Source organism: Psittacula echo (assembly GCF_963264785.1).
Source record: "Psittacula echo genome assembly, chromosome: Z".
In the NCBI taxonomy this organism is placed as follows: Eukaryota; Metazoa; Chordata; class Aves; order Psittaciformes; family Psittacidae; genus Psittacula; species Psittacula echo.
In genome coordinates, this window is record NC_137742.1 from 31,525,863 (window position 1) to 31,542,692 (window position 16,830).

The 16,830-nt window shown below is 37.8% G+C and overlaps 1 protein-coding gene across 1 annotated transcript in view; it reads left to right on the forward strand.

The window, feature by feature from the left end:
- Nucleotides 1-16,830, forward strand: part of UHRF2 (ubiquitin like with PHD and ring finger domains 2) — a 99,772-nt gene that overhangs the window by 36,558 nt on the left and 46,384 nt on the right. Inside the window, exon 4 of the mRNA XM_080638096.1 lies at nt 7,332-7,550. Within this exon, the coding sequence (XP_080494222.1) occupies nt 7,332-7,550 (219 nt within the window). The remainder of the gene's footprint in view (nt 1-7,331; nt 7,551-16,830) is intronic.

Here is a 16,830-nt window from a genome sequence, read left to right on the forward strand (position 1 = left end):
TTTTTTTTTTTCCCCTAACTTTCTATCAATAACATACAATTTTTGTAAATGGTATGAATGACAACTTGGAGCACCTCTCTTAGATGCAAAATGTTGTTTTCTGGTTTCTGTTATCAGTGATGAGTTTGTTTAGTCGTTCAGAACTTTCTCAGGGATTAATAGGCAATGCTGAAACAATAGCAGACCTGCTAGACCAAGGATGTGGCTTCATTCTTTGTTTTCATTAGAAAGAGTGCCACTTACAATATGACTGTCCAGGCATATTAATTCAAAATCAAAAGTATCTTGGGAGAGTAGGCTGCGCACTACTGCTCTTAATTTCAAGAAGTTGATTGCTTGTCCCATTTGCAGCAGATTTTGTGACTGTGTTTTATAATCTCAGAGTGTTTGCATGTATTAATCTTCAGGGTTTTGACAGCTGGCACTAGGTCTATGGCTTGGATTTCTAAAGATGGTAGACACTTTCTGCAAACTGTAAAGGAAACAGTTTGAAAAAATCCAGGTGTTTCTTGTACATCTTCAGAAAGCTTATGAAATGAAGAGAGGGAAGCACTGCTGTTCTAGTAGTTGTTTTAGAGAACAACTGAAATGTCAACTCGTTTTAACTTGTTTTTCCTTTGAAACTGATACCTGGCTGAAAAAAATGGAGTATTTACTGAGAATGTGACTGAACACTCTACGTCTTACTTGAATTCAAGTAGCTGTAAGTGTTCTTGCAGTTACAGGATTGAACACCTGAGGATAGGTTCTTAAAAAAATAAGTAATTCAGTGATTGCAATGCCACTTGTCATCCTGCGTGCTAGCCAGTGAGGTAAACCTGGTTTTATTACATTTGTAGTATTTGGACTCACTATGCAACAGTTTTGTATTAAAAATTCAAACTTACATATATTTCTTAGAGCTTCTGAACTTCTGTTTTGATACTGTTACTAGTTTGTCTTCTCTCAGAGTATCCCTGTTGTCCACACAGTGCAATATTGTAGGTCTAGAAGTTAATTTTTCTTAATCCTCAATGCTAAAATCACTAGGGAAGCCAGATTTTTCTAACAGGCTATTAATGCTATTTCTCAGTGTTTATAGTGCTTAATTTTTTAAGTGTTAGTTGTCAGTTAAGGTTTTCAAGATCTTGTTTATGTTCCATGTAGCTGATTTTTATCTTTATAGATATTCATTATTCCTTCCAGTCTGTTTTTTAAAATACAACACTTTTTTTTTCTTCTAATAACAAATTAACAGACCTACTGGTCTTTTGAAAGTGTGAACAAACAGCTGTATCATCCCAGTGACTTTTTTTTTCTTGTCATTCATAATTGTGGCTTAGATGCCCTTCAAATATAATTTCATTTGCCTTCTCAAAATACTACAGCAAAATTATTATTTACTCAGGTAGCAAATTGTGAGGGAGCTGAGGTAGTTTTTATTCAGGTTTACTTTCTTAGATTTGCCTCCTTTGTGAGTTCATCCCTTGCTCTTTCTCCTTTTTTTTGTGCCTTTCTGTTCTTCAGTTCTGGGTGTATATTGTATGACTCTTTCCAAGTTGGTTGTTTAGTAAAATAAATTATACTGTCATTTTATTTATACTGGAAAAATAACAGTCTGAAAAATCGCACATCTGCACTCACATTCCTTACCATAGTTGTATGGAGAGGGGATGGGGAACTCTTGACTTTTGTTTCAAGAATTTTGTCTTTCTAGTTCCAGTTGTTCTGGTAACAGCTGGGAAAAGTGTTAAAGGGTATGTTGCAAGTTCTCAGTAAATTGTTGCAAATTCTCAGTAAATTGAGCAGATTTGTGTATATTCTGACATAGAGCTAATATGTTTTTTATTATTTGAGCATTTTAGAATGAGCAGATACTGATCATAGCCAAGAAACACTGGAATTTTTACTTCATGGCTAATCCTTTGCTATGGAAACTGTCTGCACAGATAGGAAATCTTAAGAAACCTTTGCTATGCTAGTGTTAGTATTTACAGTTTGAAATACTACAGGGGAAAATTCGATTACTGGAAAATACAGCTTAATGATAAACATGAGACTTATGGGTAGTATTCATTAAACTTTTATGACTATGTTTACTGTTAGGGTGTCTGGGTTTTTTAATATTAGGTGCCACTTGTCATGAGAAACATGGAAAACCAAGAAAATGTGCACAATTGTTTAAAGTTTTAAGGTTGAATTGTGTCATATAATCTTCATTTCAACTATACCAAACTTTACACTAGTCTTATTAGACCACTGCTGTGAAAGTATTTCTGTTTTCTCTTGAGGGTAATTTTAGGATTTTAAAAGCAACTTAGAATCATAGAATAGTTAGGGTTGGAAAGGACCTTAAGATCATCTAGTTCCAACCCCCCTGCCATGGGCAGGGACAACCCACACTAAACCATGCCACCCAAGGCCTCATCTAACCTAGCCTTGAACACCACCAAGGATGGAGCATTCACAACCTCCCTGGGCAACCCATTCCAGTGCCTCACCACCCTCTCAGTAAAGAATTTCTTCCTTATATCCAATCTAAACTTCCCCTGTTTAAGTTTGAACCCATTACCCCTTGTCCTATCACTACAGTCCCTGATGAATAGTGTTTTGTCAGCATCCTTATAGGCCCCCTTCAGATACTGGAAGGCTGCTATGAGGTCTCCACGCAGCCTTCTCTTCTCCAGGCTGAACAGCCCCAACTTTCTCAGCCTATCTTCATACGGGAGGTGCTCCAGTCCCCTGATCATCCTTGTGGCCCTCCTCTGGACTTGTTCCAAAAGTTCCATGTCCTTTTGATATTGAGGACACCAGAACTGCACACAATACTCGAAGTGAGGTCTCACGAGAGCAGAGTAGAGGGGCAGGATCACCTCCGTTGACCTGCTGGTCACGCTCCTTTTGATGCAGCCCAGGATACGGTTGGCTTTCTGGGCTGCGAGCACGCAGTGCCGGTTCATGTTCATTTTTTCATCGACCAACACCCCCGAGTCCTTCTCTGCAGGGCTGCTCTGAATCTCTTCTCTGCTCAACCTGTAGCTGTGCCTGGCATTGCTCTGACCCAGGTGTAGGACCTTGCACTTGGCATGGTTAAACTTCATAAGGTTGGCATCAGCCCACCTCACAAGCGTGTCGAGGTCCCTCTGGATGACATCCCTTCCCTCCAGTGTATCAACCGAACCACACAGCTTGGTGTCATCGGCAAACTTGCTGAGGGTGCACTCAATCCCACTGTCCGTGTCACTGACAAAGACGTTGAACAAGACCGGTCCCAACACCGGTCCCTGAGGGACACCACTCGTTACTGGTCTCCAGCTGGACATCGAGCCATTGACCACAACTCTTTGCGTGCGGCCATCCAGCCAGTTCCTTATCCACCGAGTGTTCCACCCATCAAATTGATGTCTCTCCAATTTAGAGACAAGGATGTCATGTGGGACAGTGTCGGATGCTTTGCCACAAGTCCAGGTAGATGACGTCAACTGCTGTGCCCCTGTCCATCAGTTCCGTAGCCCCATCATAGAAGGCCACCAAATTGGTCAGGCAGGATTTCCCCTTAGTGAAGCCATGCTGGCTGTCACCAAGCACCTTGTTGTTTTTCATATGCCTTAGCATGCCTTCCAGGAGAATCTGCTCCAAGATTTTGCCAGGCACAGAGGTGAGACTGACTGGTCTGTAATTCCCCGGGTCATCCATTTTCCCCTTCTTGAAAATGGGGGTTATATTTCCCTTCTTCCAGTCATCGGGAACTTCACCTCACTGCCATGATTTTTCGTATATGATGGCCAGTGGCTTAGCAACTAGTAGAGACAAGGATGTCGTGTAGACAGTGTTGAACGCTTTGCGCAAGTCCAGGTAGATGATGTCAACTGCTCTACCCCTGTCCATCAGTTCTGTAGCCCCATCATAGAAGGCCACCAAATTGGTTAGGCAGGATTTCCCCTTAGTGAAGCCGTGCTGGCAGTCACCAAGCACCTTGTTGGTTTTCATGTGCCTTAGCATAAATAAGAAAAAACTTCCAGTAAACATTGATGTCTAACAGTAGTCCTTTGTTATAGCTTGCTAGAATGGGTTTTTCGCTTCATTCTTGAAGCTTGTTAAAAGATCATACTTGTTCTCGTTATGTTTTGGTTTATGTACCTCAGTCCATGTATTCCCATTTTGTGATACTGTATTTACTTTTGCATATTTAAGAAACTAGGTTTTAAGTTAATGTGGCATTTTTACAAATAGTGTGTTAAGCTTTGGGAAACAAACTTGGAGGTAGTGTTTTCTAATGTGGGTGTGTTTTTTCCATGCTTATGTAAATTGTAGCATTCTATATGTTTGAGGACACAAGTGGAAATACTGATTGTTTATTACTTAGTATACTGAGGAATAGTGGTACTGTACTTAACACATATAGTGTGACTGTGCAATTTTGAGCTGAACTCAGAAGTTTGTGACAAATGCTGTTTCTGCTGTTTTGACTGGGGTGCCAGTTGCAGACAAATGTGAATGGTTAAATATCTTCTAGTGTTCACCAAGGTCCGTAAAAGAATATTTTGATGTGTGAAGGCACAGCAGCAACACATTCAGTGTCTGGGACATGATGCAAAAGGAAGTTGAATTTGGATATGGGAAATCTTACCTGTTTGTAAGCTGTCTTTTTTCTTCCAAAGCTTCCTAGCTAAAGTTTCTGGCCAGCCAATAGGAGGAAAAACTCAGTGAAGAATCTGCCTTTTCTTTCTTTGAAAAGCAGTTAGTTTCATCTGTTTGTAAATGAGTATTTTGTGTGTGTCTTCCTGTAAGTCATCTTGTTCTTGTTCTAGTCATGCTGATAAGCAGTTGTCTTTGTTTGGGTTCTTTCAACAGATATTTCCAGGGACAGAGGTGGGGTCATTGTAAACAATGACAATCTTTGAAGTTCTTCAGCAGTACAGTAGGAAAGATTCTGTTCTAAGTAGTAAATGGGTGGGAAAGAGGACAGAAATCTGAATTTGAGAAAACAAATATTTTTTAATAAGTAAGTAAAAAATATATTTGTCTGACGTTCTCACAGGAAAAAAAGAACCTGAAGGCATTTTAGTCATTAGATTAATTTAGTTTTTTTTTTAATTTAGTCATTTAGTCATCATAGTTAGAGTTAAGTTTCTGTGAATATGAACTGCTGTGAGTCACACTGGAACTTCTTAAATGTGTATTGGTTATTTTTAAAATCCTGCTGATCCCATATGTACTTCTGACTTGATTATTTCACTGTATATATAAATTGTCTTTTTTATCTATAATTTCCTGATATTTAAGGACTATTTTTGTTTCAGAATTCAGGTAAACAGAGTTTTCATTTACTGTGTGCTAGTTGCTGTCTTCTCCAAACTTTAGGAAGGGTATATTGTAAGATGATTGGAATTGACTGACTAGTAGCTCAAACATGGCTGCCAGAAGATTTCAGTAGCATGTTGTACTATAGCACAATGTGGTTATTCAGGCACTCAATAAAATAGATAGTATCTCTGTAGTTGCTTTTTGCATTGTCTTGTCACCCGTAGGTACATCTGTCATATGGGTTTTGTGGATTTTACAGTTACAAACATTAATAATTATAGTGGAATTATATAATGGTTCTTTTCAGGGAAAGCTGCACCACATAAAGGTAAAAACATAAAAGTTAGCTTTGCAGCACACTCAAAATAGAAACAAAACCAAGTAAAATTTAGGAACTGTAGGGAGTTACATCATATGAGACTGCCATTTGGATAATGGCTCAATCCCAAGTACCTGTCTTTGTATGATATATTTCCTGTCATGCAGATTTTTATAATTTTGGTCTGAAAATGTTGGGGGAAAACACTCTTTGGACATCACTCTTGTAAGCAATTAAGGATATGGGGTTTTTTGCTTGGCCATTGGTTTATGTAATGCAGCCACGTTCATGTTTCTTTAAGCAAACAAAAATCTTGGTAAAAATTTAAGGCACTCTCTAGATATCTGCATGATTAATGACAAAGAAATGCCTGGAGATAGAATGCTAGGTCTAGCCCTGAACTGCCTTATCTATATTAGCAAACTGGTATGTTAGATTTAATAGAAGGCATAAAGCAAAGCAAAAATAACTTGTTTAAAATGTCTGCAGTTGCATCGGTGGGCTTTCAGTCACTGTTTAGGAGTAGACTTCCTGATTTCAGGTTATAAACTCAGAGCCTCATGCTGTTAATAGCAGTGGGTTTAGTATTTCTTTGGGTAAACCACATGTTTAAACTTACTACCTAAGACCTCAAAATGATCTCCTTGATTGCAGGGAGGCATGTTGGAAAGTGACAGAGCTGTACTTGTCCTAGTAAGAGTACAGTTTTGCCATTACGATTGAACAGTGCTGTCTGGTAAGGGTATACTAAATATAAAATGTATGTGCTCTAGCTAAAGTACCAGTAATTACATGATGGAGGTGTAATTTAAGATGTATAATCCTCAGCAATGTTTAAGAAGAAGGAATTAATACTTTCAATAGCACTTGGTTTTAGGCAGTAGACTTATTTTCATTTTCTCTGTTGTGTTTTTACTGTGACCTCATCTAGTACTAGCTGAAAGATTCTGTATTTGCTTATACACAGTATCAGAAAGGAAGTTCCCTGTTTTACTCTATCGTCTTTCTTTTTACTTCTTGCAACAGGCCAGCCTTCCCCCCACCCCGTAAGTAGTATTTTCATCATACCATGCTGTTTCTCCAGCACATGCAAACTATACTGGCTCTGCTATCATTGAAGAATTGCATTATACAGAGGATTTAAGAAGGCAGTGGTGTTAAACTGAAAAGTTAACATTTCAAATCTTAAAGGCTTTCTTTCTTACACTGGGATTTTAGTTGTGTTGTTGAATACCCCTATGTTAATTCTGCTAAATGAATCTCGACTTGGAAAGGAATTGGAGGTTTTCAGAAGTTACTCATTATCCTTTAAAATGTGCCTGGTTGAAAAGCCTAGTTTTAATCTTTGTTACTCAGTCATTTTAATTGTAATACTGACTTTACGTGGAGCAAACTGGGGTAGTGTGTGTGCCAAAACCTTGAGCTGTATCACATTCTAATAGGAAAGTTATCCAGTGTTTGTAAATTTACAGATTTATATGATTCTTTCTTTGAGAGTGAGAAAGCTCATGGAGGCTTTTTTCCATCTGAGATTAGTCAAATTCCTGGTCTGTGTTTAGATTGTAAATACATTGACAAAAGGATACACGGTCAGATATTTAAACCATGTTATTTATATGCCCAAAGCACATTTAAAAATTTATACTTTTGAAAAATATTACCTGTGAATTGCTGCTTACTGTTATAGAAGTCCTAATCATTACTATTGTTGATTTTACTTTTCAAGGTACCCAGAGAATGGCATTGTAGAAATGGACACCAGTAATCTTCGACCCCGAGCAAGAACCATTCTGAAGTGGAGTGAACTGAAAGTGGGTGATGTGGTGATGGTTAACTACAATGTTGAGACTCCAGAAGAAAGAGGATTTTGGTTTGATGCAGAAATTACCTCTTTGAGAGAAATCTCAAGGACTAACAAAGAGGTTCATGCTAAAATTCTGCTGGGGTAAGATTTGTTTGGCCAACTCATAAAATCTTCTGCATATCATATAAAGTATGTTTGTTATTGTTGTTTTTTGTCTGCTAGTCACTACATTAAAATTAATGTCATACTTTGATTTCACAGCTTTCTGAGTCGTAGAATTAACAGTGCATGTTTTTTTATGGTGTTCAGACTTAGCTGTGAGTCGGAGTTTTTACATTTTGTGAGATTCCTAGAGGAAATGGTAAGGTTTCATGTATTATCTGTGATTCAAATTGATCAGAGTATGTTTTTATTTATATTCCTTTATATGCTATATATTAACACATTTATATTCATAAATTTATGTTCAATTCTGTTGAAAGCTGAAAAGTCTGGTTTTAGTAATTTTTTGAGATAATTTGGAACCCTTAGGTCTCACTGAGTATTAGTCATCTCTGACAATTTGGGTCAGTCTCTGAACTGGCTAATTGAATTTTTAAAGAATAAAATATTTCTGTGGGTATTACAGCTTCTGATAAGTAAAATGTGGGATGTGGAAATTGTGAGTTTTCATGTGGCTGAACTCACTTGAGTATCTTCCCTTTTTTTTTTTTCTATTTAATTTTAAAACTTCCGTACAGTTCTGTATTGTTTTCTGCAGAAATCATGTGATAGCTTACTGTCAGTAAGCTGTGTGATTGCCTTCGTGTGTATGAACAGGTGACCAGGCTTCATCGGCAGTCTTCTTGAGTGAGACTGTAACCTTCCTCCTCCTTCTCACTAATTTTCCTCATTCCTTTTAACATTATCATTTTCTGACATGAAAGAACTAAAAGCAAATGAATCCTGTCTGCCACTTCCATCCTTGCAGAAGAGTGGGGTTTATGGGTGCTTAGGAGTGAAACTGATTTTAAAATCAAACTGAAACTAAAGTGGAATTTCTTTACTTCAGAAATGATTGGTTTAATGTTGGCATGTCCCATATTTATTCAGTGAATAGTATCATTGTTCTGGAAGTGTATTGCTCAAAATGAATTGGACTATTTGAGTATTAGTGTAGGTTTCTTTATCAGAAAGGCAAATTGGTTTATCTGTAGGAAGATTTACAGTGCAGAACATGGTTAGTTGGAAGGGACACATAGATGACTCTGTCTCTATGATCATGTGCAGTTCAGTATTTTGTATTTAAAAAAAAAAGGCAATCATGGGAAATAGGGAAGACATTAGCCTGGCAAATCATGCAGGTAAATGAAAATCTGTTTTGTGGATGGTTTTTAAATATGGAGTAATAGAGTATTCTGTGTACAGTTGAATTTTGTTAGATAATCTCAGTGCATTATGATAGCCTTGTATTGTAGAGCAGTCATATAAACTTGTTTTGTAGGCAAAGCAAGAAAAGCCCCCAAAACCAAAACCCACCAAACTCCGAACCAACCAAACTTCAAATGTAAAGTAAGAAGAAATTGAGTAGGTAGCTTGAATTACTAACTTGGTAGTCAGAAGAGATTAAGAAATGGAAGCCGGTCTAGAGAGATGAAGATTTTAATTGTAACACATCCAATATTTGTCTGGCATTCAGTGAATCAGAGGTGGTCTTCATTTCCTTCTACAAGCAGAACTGTCCAGATCTCAGTTAACATGAAGTTCAAATGTCTATTGATAATGTTATTTAAAACTGTTGTCTGCATGGATTCTTTCAAGAGTTTTTCCCATTTATTAAAGTATTAAAATCAAAATATGTTTTATATTGTCAAAAGCAAGCACATGGTGACTAATAAAAAATCATCTTCTCTGGAAATCTATAGGGTAATCCTTTCTTAATCCAAATAAACTGATAGTTATGTTTCAAATCTGAAGATGGTAACTTCAGATATTGTGGGTACTGTAACATGTACCATGAGGTTCCCCATAGTATCAAGACAAGTATCTTGTTCTAAAGTGGTGAATTTAAGTCCATTTTTCAAGTGGAATCTTATTGCATTGAATTTTCTTCATGCCTAAGAATTCAGGCTTTATTTACATGTTGATAGATTGTGTATGTAGTAACAAACTAGTTTGCAGAAAGCAAGGATATCTGAGCCCTGCCCTTATTTGAAATTTACCAAGGAATAATTCTGTATCACCTGTGTTACCTAAGTTATCCCTCTCAGTTAGCAGTAAAAGTACAAGATAAATCTGCTAGTATTCATAAACTTGTGTAAGGAACATGCTGCAACAAGAATCACTTAGCATTTTGGGTATGTTGGTTTGCAAAATAAAAACCAATGTCTTACTGCTTGAATGTTTATTAATATATATTAATATACTAATATAGTCTAAATGTATAATACATAATATATTAATATAAATTACTTTATACATGTAATAATATGTTGTTACTTTATTATTACTTTATAATGATATAATACATGGATATTCTGCAGTATTTTACTGATATATTGTCATGCGTTCTTACCATAATGTTAGTATTAGTTAATTGTTTTAAATAAAGGTGTAATCTATTTTGAACACTTTGAGTTATATAGGTGATTAATTGATTGTATGTTAATGACTAATTATTTCTGTACTTCTTCAGAACAACCTTAGCAGGCAGTAAAGGGAGGCAGATTTCTAAGGGTTGGTTCAGATATATATAGCTTGGACTTTTTTCCCCTTCTGCTATTATGCCAGAGAGGCTTTGTGTAAGTTTGTATGCAATAGTTGAATGTCTGATTTACCAATCTTGATTGATTTTGACAAAGATTTTGTGAAGCTCTTAGCACATTAAGAGGAAATAATAAGAACATGAACTGGAGCTTGTGGAACATGAGGACTTCTTTTTTAGTGCATCTGTATGATGTATTTTACTTTTTCCTCAGTCATGACCAAAAGGAAAGGTCCTGTGTAGTCTGTCATCATTAGTTCATCTTTTGGGGAGCAAATACAGATTACAGAATATTATCAAAGACAAGAGTGAGACTGAGCAGGGGAGAAAGACATCATTATACAGAAGAATTGACCACCTATTAATAATTCTGATTTGTATTGTATTTTCATTGCAACTGAGAATTGTAATTGCAGGATGTTAAAACCTATCCAAACAGGACTTAATTTGCCTCAAATACTAATACTAAGCATAGAGCAGTGCTTTGGCCCTTGAATAATATACATGAGCCTAGGGCTATGGTCTCTCGTGACTGTATGCATTTTTACAGTTGAGAATGGTCTGTGTGTGGTATCTGTAAACTGATTTTACCTTAATTTTTAGGATGTACCTCTCTTTCTTGGGGAGGACGTATCTTCTATTTCATGATGAAAACAGTTGTCCAGAGTAATCTTTGCAATTTAAAGGGCACAAATAAAATGCCTGTTAATGGTAGGTAGTTGTGAGGGAAGCTGTTTACAATTTATTTCAACATTTGACGTGGCTGACATGATTGAAATCACCACACCAAATCAAACCAAAGTAGTTCAAATCATGCTTTGAATTTTCTCCTTGTTAGACTTCAAGATAGAGACAAAATCAGCTTTTACTTTGTCAGTCAAACTTTGAAAGTTTGAGTTTAGCAAGGACTCTGTCAATACCAAGACTTGTATTTTGGTTTTAAGTCTTTGGAGTTTTACAAGAATATCAGAATAATCTGTAAATTCTGCAGATTTTCTCCATGAGTAAGTGAATATGTAATGAATTTGAGGCCTTTAGCCAAGGAGTGGCAATGGAAAGTAATAGAATGAGCCTGAAATCTTCAGTTTTGTATTTGTCATCTTCTAGTTCTGCAGGCGTTTGTGTGAGGCTTCCTGCTCGCAAAAAAATTGTTTTGTTTTTGGATCAGTCTCTCTGATTTTTGGACAGGCTTATTTTTTCTGTGCAACCTGCCAGATTTGAGGCTTACTTTCTGCATTTAAATAAAATTTCTGGGACTTCTCTGCCTCGCCCCCCCCCCCCCCTTTCTTTTTATTTTGTATGATACATTCGTTTTTATCTTCTTTTAGACTCCTTTTACTCATGTCTGGCATGTCGTTGTTCTCAGAAGGCTGTATGATGTTTTTACACCGCCTTTAGGCTACCTGTAGAGATATTTTACATTTAGCTGTTCCTTCTTTTGAACAAGTTTTTCCATTTATATTTTATTTCTGATTTTTGAAGTCATACATAATATTTGTTATTAAAGCTTTGCAGAGGTACAGAGTTTAAACACTTTGCAGAATAGTAAACTGACAGTGAAGCAAGTCTTGCATGGTGTTCTGGACAATTTCAAGAGGTTTTATGCTTCTGTAGATTCCTGTCTGGCTAGTCAAAAAAAAAAAAATTCCTGGCTGTTGTATCTTGTTTTGACAATTAGAAAAGCAACAGTACCATGCTTCTATCCCTCCCAGTATGCATTGTGATAAATCAACATGTCACAGTTCTCATTCTTCGTAGGTGTAGTCCTCATACAGTGTTTCTTCTTTAGGCCTGGAATTTTTGTCTGTGTGGTTTATCCTTTACTGATGCTTGTATACTTTTGTGGTATAATTTTCTACCTAAAATAACTTTCCAGTGTATTTAATTTAATGTAGTATCTTTGTTTCTGGTTGACCTGGGAAGACATTGTTTTGCTGATACGTGGAATATTGCTAAGATTTACTTGGACCAATTTTTTTAAAATAGCTTTCATGAGGAAAGAATTGAAATTGTTGAAGAACTTGCCTGCAGCTTTCTTGCACAGACATAAAGATGGCAGATTTCTTCTAGGCAACGTAACTTCTGGAAGGGTGAATTTGTGTCTCCTTTTTTTCTCTTCTGCTTATCACTTCAGTGGAACTGGTCATCTCCTTTGAAGAAGAGACCTCCATTTGAATCAACGCAACTGTTTCAAATCAAGTGTCCAGGAAGCCTGCTGGGATTTTTCATGGGGATTCTGTAGAAATGATACCTAGGACTTCTTGAACACTTCCGTGAACTGCTTTCCTCTAGTCTTTACAGCTAGAGACAGCTCTTTTGTGAGACAGAGCCTTAGGTGATAGTCTTGCAATTCTTAACAGGAATGACCCTAACAACAGGAAGAGTACTTAGGGTCCCAGTTAATTATCCTATTAGATAAAAGAACTTATATTGGGAGGGGGAGAGGTATGTGTCTGAAAAGAATCTGTTTGAACACAAGTAGTGAAGTTTACTGGAAATCAAACTGTTTGGTTTTTACTTCCAGATTAAGTTTTTGATGTCTCTTCTGTAACATTCTTCAGAAAAAGGTCAAGAATTAAAAGATACGATGGACATGAAGACAGAGTATTGTTAAAGAGACTTTTTAGTAGCATACAGTGCCTCTGCTAACGGGTGCAAAAGGAGTCTGGGGTGCAGGACAAACTGCCTAAGAGGTATTGGAACACTGTAAGCTACTGGGACTGGAGAAGGGTTGGTGTCCATGGCAGGGGTGTTGAAACTGTCTGATCTTGAAGTCCTTTCCAACTCTAAGTATTCTATGATTCTATATGTTGTTTCTGTTAAATGTGAGAGACAGAAGAACAGTATCTGACAGAATAGTTCATTAAGAGAGCATGAACAGAGTGAATCCTTTAACCAGCAACTGTGGTAATTGTCCTCTCCATGACCATGTCCAAGGTCGTACATGAGATATACTACCTTGGTTTAGCACCTGTGAAATCAACACCAGTGAGTTTAGAAAGAACTGAAAGAGTACATTTTGAAGGGTAGCTGACTTGTTGCTACAGATACTGTTTTCATATTTTCTCTTTCTCCTTTGCTCTCTCTTCAGACAAAGATTTCCGTTTTACACACCTTTGTAATGGCCAGATTCTACACAGATCATAGCTATTCTTGCAGACGTTCTGTTTTCCTGCATGCTTTGTTTTCCTGCTTTAAAAAGGGAGGTTCCTTTGTGCAGGCAGGAGTGGCACAATTACAGTTTTAAGACTGCTTACCTGTAATTATTTCTCTTACACGGAAGAAGTATTTTTGTCTCTTGATACTTCCCTCTTTCTGATTCTTCAAGAGAGCATAAATAGTAATTTTAGTTGTCCTTTGTGCCATTTCCCTGCACATTACCTGTTCTTAACTGGCAATATAGAGAAGCTGATACTTGATTGGGTGTTTCAGTTTGCTTTCCCAAAAGGAAGGGAATGCTAGATGCTTGTGATTCACGTTGAGTCTTCTGGACTGTGAATTTACTGTTCTTTTGTCTTGACATTTTAGAATTTGAGTTGCAAACCAAGTGTACCTTATTAGAGAGAGTTATCCCTCAAGCTAAGTATGCCAGTTATGTAAGAGCCGCTGAGCGCTGCTGGTGAAAAGGTAAGACTTTGGAAGAGAGATCCTCCCAAAGGACAGGAGCAGGAAAATCCTGTAAATCGAAGCCTGGCTAATTGCACAGCTCGTGTCAACAGGCATTTGGCTTTTAATACAATGGGGTCCATAATTTGGTTCCCATTTGTCTCTGAAAGTCCTTGATCCTCAAGGGGGACAAGAGTATCTGTGCCAATAGGCTGGCCAACCTGATGAGTAAAGGTTTGGGTGATGAAAAGACATTATGACTCGTAGTTAAGTGGGCTATTTGTATGTGCATGGAAAGCAAAAAGGATACGGGATGGTGAGAACAATAAGGGTCTTGGGATTGGTAAAAGAGGGATACCCATCTCAAGTGCATGTAGGCAAATACATGCAGCCTGGAAAACAAGCAGGAGTAATTAGGTTTGCATATAGCCACAGAGCAGTGACATTAGTATAGAGGAGACATGATGGGACACTTCATGTGACTGGAGTGAGAAATGGATGGATACAAACTTCTTAGGAAGGGCAAAAGTAGAGGGAAGGACTTTCAGAACATGAAGAATATTGGGTGTAGGGAGCTCTCCAGCAGGATGACAACAGTATGGTTGAGAGTTTGTAGGTGAGGATGGGAGAGGCTAAAAAAGATGACATCAAGATGGTAGTTCATACGGTTGTGGTAAGGAAGATGACAAAGCCTTCTTTAAAAGTCTCTGAATCACAGATCTTCATGGAAGACTCATTCCATTTCATCTGCTGGCAGGATAACACTGGCACACAAGCAGTCAAGAAGCTCTTTAAAGGATGTTTTTAAGGGGATAACTTAAGATGAGTGCTGGATAGGCAACAAAATGATCTACTGTTTATTGCCAACAACTGCTTGGGGATCAGAGGGTCAATGGTAAGCCTTAGATAATACTGACTGTGAAATAGTAGATACCAAGATCCTTATGGAACTGTGGAAGGAGATTATCAGAGCACGGACTCTGGAATTTAATAGAGTAGACTTCAGTTTCATTCTGGGAACTGGTAGAGGGGATCCCATAGGAGGCCACTGTGGAGGGTAAAGGAGCTCAGCAGTACTGACAGATGCTTAAGAACAACCTCTTGCAACTGCAAAGGTTGTTCATCCAGATAAGAAACTAAAAGATGTATCGGGATACTGACAAGGCTGAACAGGAAACTTGCATGACTTTGCTTCACGCAAAAAGTATATAGGAGTTGGAAACAGGGGCAGCGTAAAAATGAGGCATTTTGGACATACAAGGATGGTGTTAGGAGAATCAAAGCTCATCTGGAGTTGACACTTGTAAGAGACATCCAGGACAACGCAGAGAGCTTTAACCGCTGCATGGGCAGTAAAAAGATGAACGAAGAAAGTAACAGTCTGTTGATGAAACAGATCAATAGTCTTCATTGCCTCACCTTCACCAACAAACTCTCTCTGGTAGCTGTGTCTAGTGCTTGAAAGCATTCAAGGAGAGTCCTCAGAGGTGAATGAGGACTGAGTCAAGGAGTGCTTGCTCCTCTGTACTGTGTCCTTGGCAGTTGGAGAAGGGGAGATGTTGCCTCCATCGAAGAAGGCCAGTCAGTGTTATTTCAGAAAACCATGAGATAATCCTCTCAGAAGTGTTGGCCATGTAAAGATGATTTGGAATGGCCAGAGTAGATTTTTTTTTTTTTCCCCAAAAGGAGATCATGCCTTACAAGCCAGTCTGACTTCCATGATAAAATTATTAGCTGTGTGGCCAAGGGGAGAGCAACAGGTATAGTTTACTTGAGCTTGTAACAGCTCTTTTGTCTGTATCCTATAATATCCTATCCCAGTCAGGATGTTGTGATGCAAGCAGATGGGCAGCCAGATGGTTTTAAAAAAAGGTAAAATTGAATGGTCAAGCTCAGATGATAGTTGTTACTAAGCTATACACTACTTGGAAAGCAATAATAACAAGCAGGGAGCTTCAGGGGTATGTGCTGGGACCTGTACTGTTCAGTATCTTAAGCAACAGTGTTGCAGTGGCAACACAAAGTGCACTTCAACCAAGTTTGCAAAGAAGCTTGATGGTGGTACTGCTAAACAGAGGGAGCTGAACAGTTAGGAGAAGTGAACTGATAGGAACTTCATGAAAGTCAACAAGGATGAATGCAGGAAGTTTTTTGCACCTGGGCCAAGAAAGGCCAAGCCCCTTTCAGCAATACCCTACTCCACTCCCTCCCCAAAACATGCTTCTACCACCTCAGTGCAAGAGAGGTACATAACCTAGAGTGAATTCAGGACAGGGCTGCTGAGGTGGTTTGAGGAGCAGAGTGGTATATGGCAGGCAGGCCAGAGATGATCAACATAAATTGTGACAAGCTAGGGAGAAAATTGACGCTTTAAGCTACCAAATGCAATTAATTTTTCAATTAATTGTTGTTAACGCGTTAATTGCTTGAACAACAAAAAAAAAATGCATAAGTACCAAGTGTTAAAATTGGGAATATCTTTTGTTTCATAACCATTTCATAACTGCTGTAAGATAAAAGTATCTTTTGAAGGTGAAGAATGGGTTGACTTGGATCTTGAGGTTTTTGTCTATGAACATAAACTATATCTTCAGTATTTGTAACACTACCCTTTCTCCAGTAACCATGCAGACTTAGAACCACAGTATCTTTTGGCTTGCTTTCTACGAGGTGATTTTTAGAAGTGTTTGGAAGCTCAGTTTATTAGCACTGGGAAAAGTAATTCCAAACAGAACAGGAAGAACAGAAGAAAAAAGATTACAAAAAGGCAAAGACTCTGGGTGGGGGTGGTGAGCACAATATTAGGAAACACATTAATGAAAATAAATAAAAAATTAGTGATGTTGAAATATAGGTATACATTTAAGAGAATCATTGTGGATGGAAATGAGCTCTTGAGATTGTTCAAGAAGGGGCAGGTACAGCACCTTGCCTGGACTATGTCCAGGTGTTTTTAATATCTTTATGGCTACAGACTCAACAATCTCTCTGGACAATCACTGTAGAAAGATATTTTGTGTAGTAAGAGGGAATTTCACGTGTTTCTGTCTGTGCCTATTACCTCTTGTTCTG